At 47.9% G+C, this 19,327-nt stretch overlaps 1 protein-coding gene across 1 annotated transcript in view; it reads right to left on the minus strand.

Annotated features, from left to right (window-relative positions):
- Dnajc11 (DnaJ heat shock protein family (Hsp40) member C11) overlaps window positions 1–19,327 on the minus strand; it is a 51,513-nt gene that overhangs the window by 12,748 nt on the left and 19,438 nt on the right. Inside the window, exons 2-6 of the mRNA XM_038334773.2 lie at window positions 18,439–18,568; window positions 16,089–16,162; window positions 11,455–11,556; window positions 1,475–1,603; window positions 248–370 (exon numbers count right to left, since the gene is read on the minus strand). Of these exons, the coding sequence (XP_038190701.1) occupies window positions 248–370; window positions 1,475–1,603; window positions 11,455–11,556; window positions 16,089–16,162; window positions 18,439–18,568 (558 nt within the window). The remainder of the gene's footprint in view (window positions 1–247; window positions 371–1,474; window positions 1,604–11,454; window positions 11,557–16,088; window positions 16,163–18,438; window positions 18,569–19,327) is intronic.

The following is a 19,327-nucleotide window of genomic DNA, read 5'->3' on the forward strand; positions in this document are numbered from 1 at the left end:
AAGGGAAGGAGACTGGTAGTCCACACCCCTCCCCATCATGGTGCCACCTGCCACATCTCCTGGGTGACAAATGGGACATAGGCCCCGATGGAGAGGTCCATCAGTCCTTCCGGCACTCTCCTGGCTGCCTCACTACCAGCCCAGGCGACTTTCAACCAACAGCCCCCTCAGGCAGTGAAGGTTAGCTTGTCATGTGACTAGTCAATAACGGGACCACGTATGGATACCAGAATCCAGCGGGTCTTACCTCTCCCCATCCCTTTGCAGAAGTGACCCGCCGGAGTGCGAAGTTAATGGAACCGCCACCATTGCCATTCTGGGTGGAGAGACTTCCGGAGAGGATGGCTGTGTCTGTAGCTGTCAAGGGTGCCTAAGGGAAGATAGCCACGAGTAGCAAGTGAACAGAGGCAATGGGGACACAGGTCCCCTGGCATTTGAGGACAGAGACAGGAGGCTTCCCAACTGCTCTGCTCTCCTAATTTATATCAATGGCATGGGGCCACTAAAGCAGTAGTTTATTTATTATTTACGAGGATCTTACTACAGCTCTGGCTGTGGGGCTGCACAGATGAGTTAGCCTCCTTGTGGGATGAGATGTTCCTGCCTCTGCCTCCTAAGCGCTGGCAGGTGTCATGACACGCAACCATATGCATTCATGTTATGTATATGGCACTGGGAATCCAGTCCACGGCCTGTGATTACAGCAGACACTCGACTTACTGAGTTACCTCTTGAGCTGCACAAATTCAACAGAAGAATCCCCCAAACCCACAGAGTGGCAGAACACCAGATCTAGTGTGCCATGGCAGGAGCTACATGGAGACCCCCAACCTGTGCCTTCCCGCAATGTGTTGTCCGGGCTCTCTACTCCCAGCCTGCCACCAGGGTTCTGGCTGTATTAAGGGCTCTTCAAGAACAGCAAGTTTCTTGGCATTAACTCCATGGGGCTGGCTCATGCACTTGATAATAAAATGAAGACGCTGTGTAGGCAAAGACCCTGGTGTCCTAGATAGAATGGCCTGCTCCTACTGCATCCAGGGACAAAAAGGTGGTGTTTGAATTCCCTGGCTCAGGACCAGAGCAGCTACTGTCTTCCACATAGTCAAGTACTTAGAACCTAGACTAGCTCTGAGCATCACCTGCCAGCAGGGCTGCCTTCCTTCCTAAAATGACTACGACCTTGGGCATCTATACTTACCCCATTAGCACTCCTAATTGGCAAGACCTGAGACCTTGGGAGTTAAGTGCCAACACTCAGCTGCCTTGTGTGTGGGGGCAAAGCAGTAACAAACAAGGCCAAATGGAGAATGCTCGCACGTTCTCTTGCCCTCCCTTCCCCCCTCTCTCAGTGGCTAATTGCAGCCTTTCATAAATAACAATGAGAAACCCCTAGCTGATTCCCATTCAGCTGCTCCGGCACTGTGCCTCATTAACTCAGGCCCAGGTTGTACTTGGAGAGGTGTCTGTGCTTTACCTCAATGGACTGGGATATGTGCATTTTATTAATCTCAATCTGCGGAAAGCCACTTCCAGACACATCTTCATATTCCTCATCATAGCGATCAAAAAGGTCAGTGGCATCGACTCCAACGCTGATGGTTCCCTGGGGCAGAAAAACACGCAGTCAGCATGAAGTGCTGGTGTTTGAGGAATGAAAACACTGAAGTGGAGTGCTTAGGCATCTGACTTCACGGATGGACAGTGCTCCATGAAGTCCGTGAAGCATGAATGTCACAGTTCAAATAAAAGCTGCGGAATGCCTTGGAATGTTAGAGCTACCCAACATCAGCTCTATGGAAGAGCCGGCCTGTACACACCTGCAGAGGGACAAGACATGGGAGAGAGAGCCAACGACTTGAGCATGCAGGGATCACACAGGTCCCTGGCAACATCACCCAGACACCGGCCGGCCACATGGACTAAGCACATTTACTTAACCACCCCTCAATTCCACAAGACCTAAGAGTGCCCTCCAGACCAGGAAGCAGGTACACGATGTGCACACATGATATTTGTACATGGGGTGTTCACACACCTTTCCGCCTTTGAAAACTAAAGATAGCAACAGAAGACAGCATGTTCCAAGAAATACTAAGCTAAAATTTTGTTGACTGGTTGTCTAAGTTCGGGTTAATAAGAGCTGTGAGGACATCATGACCAAAACCAAGACGAGGAGGAAAGGGTTTACTTGGCTCACACTTCCACATCACAGTCCATCACTGAAGGAAGTCAGGACAGGAGCTCACACAAGGTGGGGGCCTGGACGCAGGAGCTGATGCAGAGGTCATGGTCATGTTTACTGGTTTGCTCAGCCAGGATCACAAGTCCAGAGATGGCCCCTCCCACAACAATCACTAATTAAGAAAATACTCTACAAGCTTGTGTACAGCCCAGTCTTGAGGCATTTTCTTAACCGGGGCTCCCTCCTCTCAGATATCTCTAGCCTGTCAAGGTAACATAAAATCAACTGCCAAAAACCCTTCACAGAAAGACAAACAACATTTATCATTTTCTTTCAAAGTTCTAAGACTTTTCTCATGGGTCTGTCTTGACCCAGTATGTGTGCACACACTGTACACACATACAAAACCACACACATTTTTTATTAATTTATCTTCGGTCTATTTATTATTTTTCAAGATACTCACTTTGTGGCCCAGGCTGACAGAAAATTCACTATGCACTGGCACTGAACTGGAAGCAATGCTCCTGCTTCTCAGGTGCTAGCATTCCAGGATATACCGACGGACCAGCCTGACCCCATTTTAAGATTAAAAGCCATCTTATTACAAGGTCAAAATAAGTTCATTCCTGTTTTCTGTAAAACTTGGGCTTGACTGTGTCTTAACACATTTTCTGGAATTTGACATGTTCTATACCCTATACCCTAACCTCCACCCCGATAAGATGTTCTCCCAAATAATTTTGAAATGTTTAGCCAACTTCCTACATAACCAAAATTCCTCTGGAAATACCCCAACCCTTGAAACCACCCTAGTCTTGCAGTTTTTTGGGCTATATAAACATCACTTTCTCTGTGTTCGATGCTATTTTCTCAAACCCTGCTTTGGTGAGGGAGCCCTGTCTGACAGAAAATAACACTTGCAAAATTTGACCAAAGAATTGGGGTAATGTCTCTACTCTCATTTGGGATTAACAAGCCACCACTCCAGCTGCACAACCCGCTTCCTGCAGGGTGCTTGAGACAGCAGCTCAACAGCTAAGGGCGAGGATGACCTTGAACTCCTGAGCCTCCTGCTTCCACCATTAGGGGCTGGGATTCCAGGTGTGCTACCTGATTACTCAGGGTCTTGACAGATAACTACATTCTTTAAACTACCAAGTAATGCAGTGTCCCCAGGAAAGGGAGGCGTGCAAGCACAGATTTATGACAGAAATGAGTGATGGCCTCAGAGCACCTAATGGAGGAGCCCGGATAGAGGCCACTAGGGGCTGAGCACAGGCGCTGGGAGGCTAAGACAGAAGTAGCCTCTGAGCCCAGAGGTCAAGAGAGCTTAGGAAACATGGTGAGCACTGGTCCCCCGAAAAAATGTTCATAGCTTTGTGCTTTGAAAGTGGGGCCTAGTGGAAGACTCCCTTCTCTCTTCCTGGCTACAAAGTGAAGGTCTGGTTCACACAGCTGCCAGGATGTGCTGCTACAGACCCCCAAAGAAGGCTCTACAGACAACCCTGGACGAACAAATCTGTCCTCTGCTTGCCATGTAGCCCTGAATGGCAGATAGGCAGCCTCAGAGGGTATGCCATGTGACATTTGTCTAGGACCATACCAACTTCACTGTGTTTTTGTTGGCTTAGCCATTAGCCAACACATCCTAATAATGTATCACCAGCAGTAACAGTTGCTTTGACTTTGAACTTTGACTTTGAGTTACCAGACCCAAAATGGAGATCTGAGAGAAACCAAGCAAGGGCCTTTTAACTCGCAGAGTACAGCACATGGTAATTTACCCTGCTTTGTTAAGAAAATTTTCATTTTCAGCCATTACACAAAAGGTGAAAAATATAGGTTGTTCAGGATTCATTTACTCTGACCTCATATGAACAGTAACAGATGCAGTGGGGGCTGGCGAGATGGCCTAGGGTGCAGTGGCTGTACTTGCCGCCAGACCCAACTCCAGAACCATCTCCAGAACCCACATGCCAGAAGGAAAGAACCAACTGGCACAAATTATCCTGATTTCCACACGCATGCACCACACCCAGCAGAGTGGGTGTGACAGGTCACACTCACCTCTCCCCCAGTGGACTCTGTCCCTGTTTCTCACATCTAACATGCAGGCCGTAGAAATCCTAGTCACGCTGTCTTGGCGTTGGAAGGTGTTCATTTATTTGCCCGTGTGTCCATGCGTACGTACACACCTGGCCTGGGCACATGAAGAAGCAAGGAGAGGATATCAGGTGTCCTCCTCCATTCCTCTCTACTTACTCCTTTGAGGCAGGGTCTCTCCCTAAGCCTAGGACTGGCATTTTCTTGGCTATGCTGGGGGCCAGCAAACCTCAGTGACCCTCTTGTTGCTCTCATCAGAGTTTAGCAGCAGATAACAGCAACCAACTGACTGTGCTGTGCTCCAAGAAAATTCCGTCCACGAACCTTGCAACCTGAATAATTCGTAATGTCACTAAGCGTCAGGTTTTTTTTTTTTTTTTGATATTTTTCTGTCAGTTTCTTACCTCACAGGCCATCAAAAACAAATAAAAGGTATTGGCTGTGTTTTGGCAGTTCTTCAGAAATGGATGAGCTGTTACCATTTGGCATACTTGTCATGATATATTCTTCAATGACGAAATTAAACTGTGTTTTGTTAAAAAAAAGTATCAAATTTTCAATTTCTCAGAAAGATGTACGTATAAGACCTCTCTCTCCTTCCTCCTTTTCCAATACATTCGAGGCAAGTTCTCTACCACTTGGTTATACCTCAATACCTTGAGACACCATGAAAGACAAGGTAAGTTGTTCAGTGTGGTCTTGAACTTTTGATCCCAACACCTAGGATGACACCCCAAGCTGCCAAGCTTGGCTCCAACTACCTTTTAAATTGTCATTACTTTTATTTTTATTTCTATTTTTTAAAAATGTTTTCTTCTTTTGAAACAGCGTCTTGCTCACATGTAACCCAGGAAAGGTCTCAAACTTTCTTCTTTCCAAGCGCTGAAATTAGAGGTGCACGCCCCACACCCCACGATAACTACTGTTGAGGTGGGGGCTCTTGCTGCCTTGCTCAGGCCGGCCTAGAGTTCTTGGTCTTTGAGATCAGTGGTATGTGCACTACTCACTCAGCCTTGAGACACCACGGGGAGTGGAGTCACTGAAAACAGGAACATCCTTAGGTGGGCCGGCTCACGTGGGAGAACTTGAACCGAACACGCTCTCCAATGGCTTGAGGGATAGCTCAAAAACCTGTTGATGGCCTTTCAGCGCCTCAACTTTGGACAAGAAAGTCCGTAGGTGGAACTGGCATTTTTCAACTAGTTAGACTTCCATTCCATTCTCTTTGTTGTTATTGTTTTGTTTTACAAGACAGGGTTTCTCTGTAGCTTTGGGGCCTGTACTGGAGCTAGCTCTTGTGAGTTCAAGGCCAACCTGGTCTACAGAACAAGTTCCAGGACAGGCTCCAAAGCTACAGAGAAACCCTACAGAGAAACAGCAACAACAAAAACAAAAACAACAACAAAAAGGTTCAAGACAGTGGCGATGAACAGCACTTAGGCAGAGGTAGATGGATCTCTGAGTTCAAGGCCAGCCTGCCTTACAGGGAGAGTTCTGGGACAACAGAGACTCCACAGGGCTATACAGAGAAAGCTTGTCTTAAAAAAACAAACAAACAAGAAGAAAGACTGTTCTGAATGGAGGCAAAAAAGAAAATGCCCATGAGTGACACCTCCATGCTATAATATGAAGAAATTTTAAATGGAAAAATATTTTTTGGAGACAGTTTCATGTAAACAATGATGTAGGAGGGTCTTCTGTCCATTTGTTGCTTTCATTGGTTAAATAAAGAAACTGCCTTGGCCTTTTGATAGGCCAGCCCTTAGGTGGGTGGAGTAGACCGAACAGAATGCTGGGAGAAAGAAGCAGAGTCAGGCAGACACCATGAAGCTCTGGCCTCAGATGGATGTAGGTTAGAATCTTCCTGGTAAGCCACAACCCGTGGTGATACACAGATTACTAGATATGGGTTAAAGCAAGATGTGAGAGATATCCAGTAAGGGGCTGGAGATAATGGGCCAGGCAGTGTTTAAATGAATACAGTTTCCATGTAATTATTTTGGGTAAAGCTAGCCAGGGAGCCGGGTAGTGGGAAGTGGCCATTCCTTCTACACCATGGCTCTGAATTCCTACTTATCTTGTCTCACCTCTCAAGCGCTGGAATTACATGCAAGCACCACCATGACTGACATGCAGGTGCTCCATCTCCCCAGAGCAACACATACAGAACCACAGTTTAAAAATACGGAAGGGAAGGGAGGGAGGGAAGGCATGGGGTGATGGTGTTGACTTCAAGATCAAGTATGAGAAACTGTGCTTCTTCTGGGTCTCTGGACCATGCCATTTGGGGAAGACCAGTCACACACATCAAGGAGACCACCTAGCAAGCTGGGTAGACTCCAGACCACGTCCCTCTGCAGTTGAAGAGGAACTGGTTTGCAGGGTTTGCGTGCTGGAATACCATCATTTGGGAAGCCGAGGCAGGGCGATTGTCCTAAATTCCAGGCTAGCCTGAGTTACCTAGAAAAACCCTTGCTCAAAAACAAAGAAACCCAAACAAGCAAGCAAGCTTTCTTCAACACTTGATCCAGTAAATCTATCAATGTTAAGACCCAGGAGCCATCGGACTACACCTGCAGGGAGGTGTCAGTCTAGAGCCAGCCAGTGGAGTCTAGTCAATCCCAGAAATCCTGAGGAGGACTCAGATTGTTGCAGGCTGAGGATGTAGCTCACTGGTAGAGCCTAGGTGTGCAAGGCTCTGGTTCCTTCCTCAACAATTCTACAACAAAAACACGGGTGCAGGCCCAGTGCGGTGACATGACTTTAATCCCAGCAACATATCCGGCTCTGAAAGTTTTTCAAATAGTATATATTCAGCAAGGCCCATGACAGCCCGGGTCTGAAATCCTAGCACCAGGGACACCAAGACAGGAGGAACACAAGTTCCAAGTCATCCCAGGCCATAAGCAAGAATGTCATAAACAAAGTACGGACACTCTCACTGACAACCAAGTGATTGCTTCAGCAAAGGACAAGTGACCATTAGAAGTTTAAAACTAAGGACCAGTCATCACTTCTCAGCTATAATAATTGAAAACTCCAATGAGCCAGTGACTATAGAGCAAAAGCCTTTGGTGCTGATCCAAATCTATGGAAAGCGACTAAACCAGAGCGGTGACAGTGAGCCAAGGAGAGTGCTGGGCTCCAGCAACAACTGCTTGATGAGTGAACTGCTCTGGAAATGGCTGGTCAGGTCACCCTGAGCTGACAAGGGCATTCCTTCATTTCCGAGAGGGCCCAGATGGCCGCCCGCTGCAGCCCCAGAGGAGGATTTCCTTCCTGTGTGCCCACAGGCTGGCCTGCAGTTCACAATGACTATTCACCTCCAACACCATATGTTTTCTCACAGGAAAAGTGACATCTGACTTGTGACAGGGACGCCAGCACACACAACTAATGCAAAGTATCAGTTGCTGGACATACCGAGTGGGTCAGAGATTAGCTGAAGCTTCTGACTGAAAGTGTGCAGGTTCTCGTCCAAGTCCATTAACTGCCCTATAACACAGTCATGTGAAAGTAAAAACCATTTACTTTAATCCCCACCACCAGCAACTCCAATAAATCACAGGTTTGGTTCTCTATTGCTCTGGCTGGCTAGAACTCAGAGATCTGTCTGCCTCTGCCTCCCCAGTGCTGGAATTAAAGATGTGTGCCACCCCACTTGGCCAGTTTTGGTAATTTTGTTTGTTTGGATGGAGCCCTAACTGGTGGAAAGCAAGGACTGAGGTAGGCTGGCCTTCTGTCTCTACAAGTCAAGTCATAGCCTTGCACTGTCTTTCTGTCTAGCAAGCTTCTGCCCGCTTTTCATGCTGCTCTAGAGCGAAGCTGTCACACCTGTTTTGTAACGAGCAGAGAGTAAATCTAGGCACTCACTGGTAAGACTGAGCTCTGGGCTCTGGGGCTGTAAGCAGAACCAGGCACACCGAGCCCTAGGCAACCCTTCATTTCCTGCAATCTGACTTCATGTGTTACAAAACATTCTTCTTTCCAATTTTACAAAACTCAAAAGCAAAGTGTTATTCTCTTGGGCTGCACACGGTGTGACGGCTTGCAGTTTGCTGTGGAGCACTTAATTGTGCCATCAGTGTCTAAAGATGGGCACCGGAGAAACAGTGACACAGCAGGGGGGCTGCTGGAAACTGACCTGTGTGCAGCAGGCAGCTCCAGATCCCCGTGACTGGGTGTGTGTGTCCACAGTGAGGACACTCTTACTTTTCCCCTGGATGCTGGTGACAAATAGTCTATGGGACTCCACCCAGTTTCCTGTTTCTTCAGTCAAACCAATCAGAAGAACAGACAGGCACATCCCCAAGAGAGAGCGCCATTCACAGTCCCATGGCCGCTGCTTCTTTCCCCCATAGTCAGCAAAGTTCTTCCGCGAGAGTCCCGCCATAGATACTGCAGCCAACAGACTTGTAGTGGTCCTTTCTTCTCATTAATGGCTATGGATAAAAGCCCCCTTTTTCATTATTGAGGCAGATCCTTAGAATTTCAACAATGACTCTTTACTCACTGAAAGTCTCCCCCACAGGCAATGTGGTGGTTTGAATGAGAATGCCTGCAACAGCTCGGGCAATTGAACCCTTGGTCCCCAGCTGCTGCATCGTTTGAGGGGGATTAGGTAGTGCAGCCTGATGGGAAGAATTTAAAGACTCACAAGACTCCAGTTTGCCTCTTGGCTTCCTGCTCCAGCCATGCCCAGCCCCTGCAGCCAACATCGCTATGGACTCTCATGACTCTAAAACCACAAACAAGCTCTCGTTTCTCTATGGTGCCCTGGTCGTGTTGTTTGGTTTGTATAAAGCACCAGAGGAAGTGGTGCAGGCAGCTGAGAGCAACTTGATACCGGCCTTTTTTGCACTGGCCTCAGACAGCTCTTGTGAGGACAAGAGCAGCCACAGAATCACTGCATTATCTCAGAACCAATTGTATGGGGAGCAAACTGGACTGTATCAGCATTTGAAGACCCTCAGCCTACTGCAGCCTTTAATTCAAGTCTTGCTGAAAATGATTCTGCACACACAGCAGCCTTTAATCAGACACGCAGCCTAGGAGCAATACAGGACTCAGCTTTCCAAAGCCCAGTTCTTCATGTGACAAATTCCCAGACAGGATTAACCGGGCTCCTGTCCCTTCTACGCCACAGTCCCATTGTCCCATTTTCAGTTGCAGCCCACTTCTGCATGTGACCCTCTCTGGCCCTCTGCCACCAAGCGCAACAAACATATGGGCTCTAATGGGTTTCCTCCTGACTCTAACCACTTCCACAGAGCAGGCTGGAGCCACAGCAGGCTCACTCTGATGGCTGTGCTTTGTCATGGAAACCTAAACAATTACCTTAAACTTTCTATGTATTTAGTGTGCATGGAAGTCAGAAGACAGCTGCTGTCAGGACTGGCACATTCACCCCTGAGCCATCTCTTCAGCCTTATAAAACAATTTTCTTAAAAATCTTAAAAAAATAAGAGAGTAGTCAGGTGTGGTGTATGGTGTCGTACACCTTTAATCCAGCACTCTGGAGGCAGAGGCAGGCGGATCTCTGTGAGTTCAAGGCCAGCCTGGTCTACATAGGGAGTTCCAGGACAGCCAGGGCTACACAGAGAAACCCCATCTCTAAAAACCAAAAAGTAAACAATGTATCATGTTGTTAAGAAAGCATTCTGTGACTGAAAAGTATCTGTATAGGTATTCAAATATTTTCTGATAAAGCTGAATTATGTCTCTAATCCATTATGTGTGTGAAGACAACAGAGCCTTTCTAAGAAAGGATGCTATGCTAGTTTGCATCAGCCTGTCTAACATGGAGAGAACAGAAAGGACTAGGAGACAATTTAACAATCTATGCAACTATCACTTAACAGGGTTAAAAAGAAAGCAACCTCTGTCCCCAGAGAGAGTCAAGCTCTGCAAGCCCCAGGCACAGGGTCCACACAAGCTTGTGAAAACAGCAGCAAGAACCGCTGGGGGCTGCTGGGATAGACAAGAATCAAACCAGGCCACATGACACCAGCACAGCACAGACCAACTCTATTCCAGGCTCCCAGTCACTAAAAGCAGTGTGGTGATTCGTATAAACCAGGGACTCGAACCAGGAGGGAGGGAAGTGTCCTAGGCAGAAGGCAGTGCCACCAGTCCATGTGAATGACCTCATGGCACACTAGTGACAGTCCCCTCCTCTACACTATGGAGGGGCCCAGGGACACATGACCCCAGCACCAAGTTTTAGCTTTCTCAGTAGGAAGTTACAGATACAAGGTTTTATCTGAAAAGAGCAAACTGAAGCCAGGTAAGAGGCAGTGAGAACTGGGGACAATGGGATTCAAAGACACAACTCCATGGGATGGATCTCCAGGAAAATCTCCCATTTCACACTGGAAATAAAGTCCTTTACACACTGACTATCTTAAAACACAGTGCTAGAATGAATGAGAGGTTCACTGTACTTGCTCCCTGGCTTCGCTGGCACTGACGACGTAAGAAACACAACGGTGCCTCTCATCATCCTGCACAGCTGCCGAGAGGATACGGGTATCTCAAGAGGTGATGGCAAGGCTACCAGCGTCTTATCATGACAGGAATAGGCTGTAGCAGGGCCATCTTGACACACTGATAGTGCCCAGCCTGAACAGCAAACAGCACCCTTTCACTGCTGGACAGGACTGAGCCGCAGTCAACTACCCAGTACAATGTGCACCCCAAACCTCACGAGATACCATTTGCCTCCTGGGTGGGGCACAGCTCAGAATGATCTGAATAGAAGGAAAAAGACACCATACAAGGCCTGACTGGGGTGATGAAGGCAGAGGGCCCCTGCTTGGTGCCATCTGGATTTGCCCTCCAGAGTGTAACTGCACAGGGGACCACTGCCTTAGTGCTTGAGCTGTCAGGTGGTGTCCTTTCTCACTGACCCTGCCTGCCAAGGGCTCAGGAAGTGTAACAAAGGGAATGTCTTCGGGAGCTATGAGCTATGCCTGTGCAAACCAAGGCTCTCATGCTTGTCCCCAGCCACAGCTCTGCTGAGCAGCACAGGTGTCACCCTCCAGAAAAAGACCACTCTGAGATAAGCCACAAGTTTTTGTCCCACCCAGTTTTATGTTGTCAGTTGAAAAATACTGAATTATTTTCAACCTGGCCTCCCCATTCCCTTTCCAGGGGGCGCTGGCTACCTTGGGGTTGGTTCGCTGCTGCAGTCTCCGCTCTTCCCGCTCTCTCTGGAGCCTCTCAAACTCCTCTCTGATCTCGGCTGGAGTTCTCTTTCTCTCCACCACCTGTGAGCAGAATTGAGGGAGATAGATGAGGCCCAGGACACCCACAGAGCTGGAGTTTTGCTTGACATGCACACGATAGCAGATAGCCAGGGGCCAGCAGGGCAAACCCTGGGCTCAAAAGAGACTGAAGGAGTTGCACAGAGCTGCCTACCAACCCTGTGAGAAAAGCAAGGCTCTGCTGGCCTCTGGGCTCCCCCAAAACTGACATTCTTTATCTTAGTAACCCCTCAGAGGCGCAGGAACCTTATAAAGAAATCCTACAGTTAGTTTTACTGAGAAATCAGCTGTCAATGCGGTACACTGTGGGATTATAAACTTGGGACCTCTAGTCATGTGAGGGATGGGCTTGTCCTCTATGACACGAAGCGCAGCACTGAGCTGCCAGTGACGCTGTGGTCTCAGGTCCAACAACACTGGAGGTCCTAACAGCAGATGACATGAAAGTCATCGGCACACCATGAGATCAAGTCTGGACAAGCCAGGACACTCTAGCATGGCCTTGCTTAGTCTCAGTGTACGTGACAGGAAGGTGATGCAGCTGACATTTCACAAAGGCGGAGCTTCATGGAAAGGGTGAGGCCACTGTGGACATCAGGTACCTCACCTCTGCGGCCACTGTACCACATGACGTATAAGGACACCACGTCCGAGTGCACAATCCTAAGCCCTCATGAGAAAGGCAGAGCCTGGGAGCACATCGGAGCCCGGTGCTGGGTCTCGGCCTAGAACGCGCTGTGGTGAAAACAACCTGGATCCTTCTCCCGTGTCCACACTCTACACAAGTCCCACACACGGCTGGTTATAGAGTCAGAACCAATTGCCAAATTAAAATGGCCGGTCCCTCCACAATGCTGATGACGCTTCCTGGGTGCAGGGACCTCCCTCTTGGCAGTCATAAGCCTCTGCCATCAGGGCTTTACCTGGAACTAATTGAGTACAGGAAGCTGGGGTGGTCCCGTGAGGGCAGTCCCGGCTGTGGGCACCTACAACTTTTGCTATATGCTGGATAACCCCTGCCCTGAGCCCCCACAGAAGCCTAGTTCACCTGGGCCAGTAGGAAGACTGACTCCATCAGAGGAGAGGCGCTGTGGAATAATCTTTGTGTATACTGTGACTGTATTGGATTGGTATAATAAAAAGCTTAACAGCCAATCGCTAGGCAGGATTTTCAAGACAGAGAGGATGCTGGGAAAACAAGGGCAGAGAAGCCAGCCAGATAGAGAACGAGTTGAACACACAAAATGGGACAGAGGTAAAAGTCACTTGGTAGAATGTAGATTAATAAATATGGGTTAAGTTATAAGTTACAGACGGGTGGTGGTGGTGCACACAACTTTAATCCCAGCACGTGGGAGGCAGAGGCAGGTGGATTTCAGGGCAGCCTGGTCTACAAAGCAAGTTCCAGGACACGGCTACACAGAGAAACCCTATCTTGAAAAACCAGACAAACAAAACAAAAGAACAACAACAACAAAAGAACAAAACAAAAAAAGAGCTAGTTAGAAACAAGCCTGAGATATTGGCCGATCTTTCATAGTTAATAAAAAGTCTCTGTGTGGTTATTTGGGAGCTGGCTGGCAGGACAGAAAAAGTTCAACTACAGGGAAGGATGGGTCAGCTGGGGGTGGGTAGTTCACCTCCAGAGAGAATGTCCACAGCTACAGTCCCTAGGCATTGTTGGGTCTGAAAAGTCTAGGACCCTAAGTAAACTTTTTAAAATATTCTGAAACAAGGTCTCTCTCTAGTCTTAGCTGTCCTGGGTCTTATTGTGTAGACCAGGCTGGCCTCAAACTCACAGTGACTTACCTGACTCTTCTGCCTCCCAACTTCTGGGATTAAAAGTATGCACCACCACACCTGGTTTATATTAATATCTTTTTAAAAAAATATTCTTTTTAAGGCTGGGCAGTGGTGGCGCACACCTTTAATCCCAGCACTTGGGAGGCAGAGGCAGGCGGATCTCTGAGTTCAAGGCCAGCCTGCTCTACAAGAGCTAGCTCCAGGACAGGCTCCAAAGCTACAGAGAAACCTTGTCTCGACAAAACAGAAAAAAAAAAATTTTTTTTTTTGTTTTATGCATATGGGTGTTTTGCTTAAATGCTATCTGTATCACTTGTGGTGCCTGGTGCCAGGGAAGTCAGAAGTCAGCATCAAGTCCTCTGGAACTGGAGTCACAGACACCTGTGAGCCACCATGTAAGTGCTGTGGTTTGAACCTTGGTCCTCTGGAAGAACATCTCTCCAGCCCCAACGATAGCATCTCATGTGGCCATAGACAACCGTCAAGGCTATCATAAGCACCACATGCTTCTATTGGCCAGACCTAGACTTTTCAGATTTTGTGAGCTTCCCACTAACATTTATTTCTCACAATGCCTTAGTTACCTCTGCTCTGTGGCAGTTCGAGATCTCCTCTCACGATACGTTTCTGCTTTTCACAGAGTTACCCTTCTTAGACACTCTCATGGGGACAATGGGTAACGTACAGGGCTGCAAACTGAGATGAATCAGGTCACAGGATGTGCCCACGAGAGCAGTTTGCAGGCAAGTTGAATCGTGGTTTCACTCCACCTGCCAGCCAGGATGAGTGCCGAGACTGTCTAAGTGTTAAGCTGACTTTCTCCATTCTAAGGAAAAGACAAACTTCATTTTCAACGTGGCACTGGCGTCAACACTGCCAGCCAGCTCCAGGCACTGACATGGCGGGAATCACCAGCTGGGGGCAGTTATTGGTTACACAACAAGTTCCAGTCCTTCTAGAGCATCATAGTGACAACCTGCCTTTAAAAGAAAGGCCCAATTTCATTCCTAACATCCTCCATTAAACAGAAGTGACGTCACAGCTGAGACCCAGGTGCTTCTGAGGCATTTCACATACCCTGGATGCACAATTACCTTCACCTTTTACCAAACAACCTAGATGTTTACTCAAGTAACAGGCTGTGACAGATAACCTTCAGCCACCAAAGACCTATATTCTGAAGACATCAGTAACACAATGAATGCCATGTCCTTCATGTGGAGAGAGAGCTTATATAAACAGGAACTGCAGTCACTCCACAGATCATGGCCAAATTCAGATGCTCCACGTGCAATAGGGAGCTGGTGTCCTGCTGCATGCCAGCACTGTTAATACCCAAAAATGCTTTAATTTTTGGTCTGTGTTTTGGTTCTCAACCTTCCCAATGTTGTGACTCTTTAAATATAGTTCCTCATGCTGTGGTGACCCTCAACCATAACATTTTTTGTCACTACTTCATAATTGTAATTTTGCTACTACTATAAATGTATTTTTTTGAGACAGGTTTGTTAAAGAGATCAAGGCCCACAGGTTGAGAACTCTATGGAGCCAAGGCTGGCTTGGAACTCACTGTATGCCCCAGGTTGTCCTGCCTCACAAGAGCTGGGATTACTCCCACGAGCTTACCTTGCGGACTTACTGAGAAGTTTGTTTCATTAATGCAATTTGCTGAAGCTATGCATGCAAAGTTGACCACTCACCATCTGTGACTGGCTGCCTCCTGCATAAGAGCAGCCCAGTCTGGCTTTGCGCATACTAGCGGGAGACAGTCTGCTTTGGTGGGAGGATCCCACCACTCCAGGCGTGCCCAAACACTGCCAGAAACCAAACAGTCATCTGTGATGAGAGTCCCATAGCCAGCAGCCCTGACTACAGCCCTCAGCTCTGGTAACTAATCCAGGTGGTACACAGAGTCTGAGAAGAGTCTGGGCACACAACTGGACTGTTTTCCATCTGGGTAAAAGGTACAAATTGCAACGAACTACTGAGATTTCCAGGAAGCTAGAGGCCTAAAACAAACACCTATGGGAGCCAGGCAGGACACATAGAGCCTGCTGCAGACAATGGCCCGATGACAGTATGGAGTGGCGGGGACAGGACAAAGTGTGAACACAGCCTAGTTCAAAGGGCAGGGCTTTCTCAGAGCTGGCAGCTATCTCATGAGGGGACTCAGGCCCAGTGCTGCTATTCTGGTGCTTCAGAAAACTGTTGGATATTCACACAAAACCCCCAGACTTCAAATCTTAACAGCTACAGTTTACCATGCCGCGCCCATCAGAGCATGGCTACAGGTGGACGGTGACCCATAAGCCCCCAGTGCAACCAGTCAGTTCTGCTTTCTTCCCATCACACCTCAAGCCTTAGCTGGGCTTCATGTCGGGCTCAGAAGGGACAGACAGAGCATGAGGTCAACAGGAAACTGGCACCATCCGCATGGCCACTAACATCTGACGGGATCCCATGGGCTCTCACGCACCAGTGTCTGGATAGGATTGGGTAAGAACACCTGCACACCTGCAGCAGTCTGGGGTCTCACAATACAATTAATTTTCATGCTCACTTTTCTATAGAACTTTATTCTTCCGGTAACAAGGAAGCGCAAAGACGTGAATGGCTCGCCATACTTCTGCCACCAGGCAGGGGCAGAGTGAACGTGCTCTCACAGGCCCTGGGGACAGCCGCGGTGCTGCACCTCCTCCTGCTTCCTGCCCCTCGGGCTCAGTGTCTCTTACCTCCCATCCTTCCATCTCCAGGCCTCTCTTCCCATAGATGTCATAGATGGCCCTTGTTTGGGGATCGCTAAGCACTGCAATAAAAAGAAAAAAAAATCAAGCATGTTCACACAGAAAACTTTCTCCTCAGTCCTGAAAACCCAGTGTACAAGGTCACGAGGTAAGCTTCCTCTGCCTTCCTTTCTTTGCCAGTCTTCCTTCCCTTTTTTAAAAAAAAATTATTTATTTTTATTTTATGCACATTGGGCTTTTTGCCTGCATGTATGTCTGTGTGTGGGTGTCAGATCTTGGAGTTACAGTTTGTGAGCTGCCCTGTGGGTCCTTAGGAAGAGCAGTCGGTACTCTTAACCGCTGAGCCATCTCTCTAGCCCTTAGGAGTATCTTTCTTCTGCTGCATCCTCCCTGACGCTTTCTCCTTTCAATGGAGGGTGTTTAAAAGCTACAGATGGGAAAAACTGGGCTTCCACAGGGTCCAGCCTGTGGTGGCAGTTCGGAAGGACGGTGTTTTTTGTTTGGTTTCAGGTTTTAATTTTCTTGAGATGTTTCTTGTACACAAGGCTGGCTGTGCTCATTATGTAGCTGGGGATGCCCATACACTTCTGGCTCTACTGTTCCCACCTGCTGAGTGCTGGGACGCAGGAACATCATGCCCCATAAGTGCAGTCTTCTCTAACGCTGTTCCATAGTGCACTCCACAGGAGACACTGTACTGACAGCTGATTTACCTACTAACCAACCAAAACAGCTGGTCTTGGTGTACTTCTCTTTATTTGTAATAATAAACAAACAAACAAACTAGGGTTTCATGTAGCCCAGACTCAAACTCAGTACACAGCCAACATCACAATTCTGCCTCTACCTCCCAAGTCCTGGGATCATAGGTGTGAGCTCCAACCTCCAGCTTTGAAAATTGTTTGAAGATACATGAATATCATTCACAATACTGGTGGCCACAGCACCTAGTGAGAAGATTCCTCAACAAGGGAGAAAATTACTCCGGGCCCCAATGGACTGTGATCGAGGATGACAGCTACCCTGGAGCTACTCCGGATTCTGCTGGGGATCTTTGCACTGCGCCTCCTCTGAGGTTCCCATATATTTTTAGGCCTAATTAAAAAGCAATGCAAATGAGTCTATCCATATACAAATCTAACAGAGAAGGAAGAGGAGCTGACCACTGGGAAACACGGAGCCAAACCTGCTGAGCAGAGCTAGTTTACTAAGGAGGTCCAGGGCTTTGCGCTTGCTCCCACGGGGAGGCAGCTTCCGCTGGGATGCGCACCTCCGCACCTCCAGCAACAGCAGAATCGCTACAATGGGCTTGGTCACCACCAACCCTGGCGACACGCAGACCCATCTATCATGCACCACTGGCCATCAGAATCTAACTTCTTGGTAAAAGCTGTGAGGTAAAACTTGCTATCCTGCTTGCCGTGAGGTCTCGCTGCCTCACACAGAGGCACATCACAGGGTCTGGAATGAGTAACCGATTTTTCCTAATCTATAAATCCTAAGAGTGTCGTAACTTTTTTTTTTAAAAATATTTATTTATTTATTATGTATACAATATTCTGTCTGTGTGTATGCCTGCAGGCCAGAAGAGGGCACCAGACCCCATTACAGATGGTTGTGAGCCACCATGTGGTTGCTGGGAATTGAACTCAGGACCTTTGGAAGAGCAGGCAATGCTCTTAACCTCTGAGCCATCTCTCCAGCCCAACTTTTTTGTTTTGTTCTGTTTTTTTTTTCTTTTATTTTTAAATCATTCCAATCACTTTAAAATGCCCAACTTGGTAGCATGAAGCTCACTGGCACTAGGAAGCCACCAATCACTCTTTACAGAGCCTTCTACCTTCCCAGAAACAAACATATCTCAGGTTTTCTTCATTTATAGGTAAAGCCATAAATTTCCGATCCTGAATGACTAGGCTCTACTTCCCCACCACGCTCTGCACACCAGCTTTTGTAAGCCCTTTCTTTCACCGACTGCCACAAAACCAATAAAACCACTCAGGTTAAAAAGAGGCCTTGTAGCTTCTCACAAAAAAGGGTCAAAGAAAGCAACTCTACAAGTATCAGCTCCGCCCCCAGCAGAGACACCAGGACCAGCTGGAGCCGCAGCCTCTGTTCAGACCTGACCCGTCTCTTCATCTGGACTCTCATTTTCTTCTTTCTGGACACATATTGATTTCCAAAGCAAAATACGACTCTTTCAAAGGGCTCTGTCAGTAGGAAGCACCTAACCAAGCACCTCTTTTATACACCTCTAAGGACTCCAGCTCTGCCTTCCACACATCAAGTCACTTAAAAATCGAACGTCTGTGCACATGAAGCCAAGTTCTCCACCGACCTTCATAGGCCTGGTGAACAAGGTTAAACAGCCGTTCTGCCTGGGATTTGAGCTCCGGGTCCCTGTGCTTGTCTGGATGGTAGAGCATACACAGCCTCCGGTAGGCAGCCTTCAGCTCTTCAGAAGAGGCCTAAAGAAAGAGAAATTCAATTAGATGACATCAATGGTACTGAAACACTATCATCATCAGAATCAGCCATGGAATGGGACCTGTCAGCCACATTCCACCGCATCTGCCCTCTGCACAGGACATAATCAAGTTATGCTTTATTTCCCCAATAAGGCTTCGTTTCCACAGTTAATAAAGTGATCAATTATGTATATCAATAGCAACTGTGTTTGCTGTGCCCACTGCTACCCTAGGGAATGAGAGCGGCTGTCTCCACACTGGCTCGCTGTGCTGAAACACCAGACCCCTACTTGCCCCCAAACCCAAGTCAGCTAAGTCCCCCACACCAGAGAACACATGGAGGGAGCACAGTCACATGCCACAGGCACACGGGATGTCAGTGATGTCAAAGATTAATATACTAATTCTCAAGAGCCAAAGACAAGGCCATAAAAGCAACACACTCCTAAATGTGGCCTCTAAATGTGAACATGGGAAATGTTCCATTAGCTTGGAGCAACCAGGGGGTTATACAGGGAATGCTGTATACAGAAGGTGCTTCCTGACAGACCTGTGGGGACACAGGCATGGGCTGCAGGAATGAGGCCAGCATAAACACCTTCTCCTTGGCTAGCAGCCACCAAGAACCCCTTAGGAATCCTCCATGGCCCTGGGAACACTGTCTAGTTTTGCCAGTTGTTGGTCTCTCTCTGGGAAGACCTAGAATCAGCACCCAAGACCACTGTGGTCTATCACAAGTGAAGGGAACCATCCTGTGTG

The sequence above is a fragment of the Arvicola amphibius genome, chromosome 6 (genome assembly GCF_903992535.2).
Source record: "Arvicola amphibius chromosome 6, mArvAmp1.2, whole genome shotgun sequence".
In the NCBI taxonomy this organism is placed as follows: Eukaryota; Metazoa; Chordata; class Mammalia; order Rodentia; family Cricetidae; genus Arvicola; species Arvicola amphibius.